Source organism: Triticum dicoccoides, chromosome 2B, assembly GCF_002162155.2.
Source record: "Triticum dicoccoides isolate Atlit2015 ecotype Zavitan chromosome 2B, WEW_v2.0, whole genome shotgun sequence".
Taxonomy (NCBI): domain Eukaryota; kingdom Viridiplantae; phylum Streptophyta; class Magnoliopsida; order Poales; family Poaceae; genus Triticum; species Triticum dicoccoides.
Window position 1 is genome coordinate 784,291,308 of NC_041383.1, and position 2,509 is coordinate 784,293,816.

A 2,509-nucleotide genomic window follows, 5' to 3' on the forward strand; every position below is an offset into this window, starting at 1 on the left:
ACCCACCGATCCGTCACAACCCACCAAAAAAAAACTCGAAAAAGCTCCAGGTTCCATCTCGAGAGCGACGCCCGTCTCCCCACGTCGTTCCCCGCCGCCGCCACCATGGCACGCGCCGCCGCGGCGGGGCTGGCCCTGCTCCTGCTCGCCGTCGCGGCCGTCGCCTCGGCCGCCGACATGTCGATCATCGCCTACAACGCGGAGCACGGGGCGCGCGGGCTGGAGCGCACGGAGGCGGAGGCCCGGGCCGTCTACGACCTGTGGCTGGCGGAGCACGGCGGCGGGTCCTACCCCAACGCCAACTCCATCCCGGAGCGCGAGCGCCGGTTCCGGGCCTTCTGGGACAACCTCCGCTTCGTCGACGCCCACAACGCGCGCGCCGCGGCCGGCGAGGAGGGCTTCCGCCTCGCCATGAACCGCTTCGCCGATCTCACCAACGACGAGTTCCGCGCCGCCTACCTCGGGGTCAAGGGCGCCGCCGAGAGGAACAGGGCCGGCCGCGTCGTCGGCGAGAGGTACCGCCACGATGGGTCGGAGAAGCTGCCCGAGGCCGTGGATTGGAGGGACAAGGGCGCCGTCGCCCCCGTCAAGAACCAGGGCCAATGCGGTGAGAAACAACCCCCTCCTCCTCCTCCTCCCCACTTGAGCGATTTTTGTTATCAGATTTGATTTAGATTTAGATTTGTCCCCTGTTCCGTTAACGGCGATCTCGGATCTAGGTTCTTCTCGATCCCAAAATCGATCTACGATGCAGCCGTTGTCCTAGGGAGAGAAAAAAAAAATCCTCTCTTGGGGCTTAATTAGCTGCAAATTTGTTGACGTACGGGTAGGTTATGGTTGCAAAAAAGTTCATACTTTTCTTAGGACGGAAGCAATGGCCACGAGTCGCCCCGCTTTGACTTGCGCAGGGGTTAATGTCACCCGATTCGTCGGGTTGCCTTGCGCTGTGTGGTTTGGAAGTAGCACAAAAGTATTATTCCGATCTGTGGCTGCCTTTTTGGGTTAGTTCTTGTTCGTTCCTCGCAGTTCAGATTGTCGTATCGGTGCATCTGTCAGTCAAGCGCTGCGATGCTGACCAGTTGATCATACAAACTTAAACCATCAACCAACTACCTAAAGGCATTAACCATAATACTAGCTGACAACGTTTACTATTTTTTTGTTAAGCTTTTCAGTACCACTAGCATATAACGAACCATGCAGATTGTTCTCTATGGTGATTAGGCTGTCTTATTATTCTGTCACCTTCCTTTAATACTGGGCCATGGGGGCATAGCAGAAGAAGCAAACAAACGTTATGTATGTATCCTTATTAGTAAGGAGGCAAGGGCCACTTTCACTTGAGCAAGAATTAATGGCAGGCGGTTCGTTGGACTTGCCATGTGCTGTGTAGTTTAGCTCCATTATTGTTCTGATATGTGGCCAAGTTTTTCTTGGGTAGTTTTTGTTTGGACTTTGCAATTGGAATTGTTGTATTCGGTGCATCTGTCAGTCAATTGCTGCTGACCAGTTGATCATCATAACTTGAACCGTCAACCGACTATGCAATGGAAATCAACCAGATCTGACAATGTTTAATCACAACTATTTTTAAGCTTTTTCAGTAAAACATGCTGTACAAATTGTTCTGCACGGTGATTATGCCGTTAGTATGTGGTAGGTTTGCTGCTCTGCATATTCTCTCAGCTGCCATTGATATTGGGCCATGGGGAAAAACAGAAAAAAAGCAAACAAACGCTTTGGCAGGAAATTGATCTAGGTAAAACAGTTTGATGATTTGGACCCTTTGCCTGTGCCTTTTGGCACCTATATAGATGAGTTAAGTGAGCATGGCAATTAACTGTTGGTGTTAACAGAAGAAGCAAGTCGGTGTGATTGCAATTGTGGCACTCTTAGATGACACAATTTTGCAGTAACTATTTTGCTGTTGACTGATGCATCGTTTGTAATGGCGGTGTGTGCAGGGAGTTGCTGGGCTTTTTCTGCGATCAGCACAGTAGAGAGCATCAACCAAATTGTCACCGGTGAGATGGTGACATTATCGGAGCAAGAGCTTGTGGAGTGTGACACCAACGGGCAGAGCAGTGGCTGCAATGGGGGTCTTATGGATGACGCCTTTGAGTTCATCATAAAGAACGGTGGCATTGATACTGAAGATGACTACCCTTACAAGGCTATTGATGGCAGATGTGATGTTCTCAGGGTGGGTACTTGCTTGATTGCTTGCTTCATATAGTCCTTGCATCCAGATGATGCGCGTTGCTGATGTTCTGACTGGTACATTCTATCATATCTTTGCAGAAAAATGCCAAGGTGGTTAGCATTGATGGCTTCGAAGATGTCCCTGAAAATGACGAGAAATCGCTGCAGAAGGCTGTTGCTCACCAGCCCGTGAGTGTTGCCATTGAAGCTGGAGGCCGGGAGTTCCAGCTCTACCACTCGGTAAGTGAACTTGTTGCAGCAGGCGGCTAACTTTTATCCAGCATTCAGGCCAGTCTGGTGATAACAG

At 50.9% G+C, this 2,509-nt stretch overlaps 1 protein-coding gene across 1 annotated transcript in view; it reads left to right on the plus strand.

The window, feature by feature from the left end:
* Positions 1–7: 7 nt before the first annotated feature.
* Positions 8–2,509, plus strand: part of LOC119366286 (oryzain beta chain-like) — a 3,845-nt gene continuing 1,343 nt past the window's right edge. The window contains exons 1-3 of the mRNA XM_037631995.1: positions 8–607; positions 1,965–2,203; positions 2,302–2,441. Of these exons, the coding sequence (XP_037487892.1) occupies positions 106–607; positions 1,965–2,203; positions 2,302–2,441 (881 nt within the window). The 5' untranslated portion in view covers positions 8–105. The remainder of the gene's footprint in view (positions 608–1,964; positions 2,204–2,301; positions 2,442–2,509) is intronic.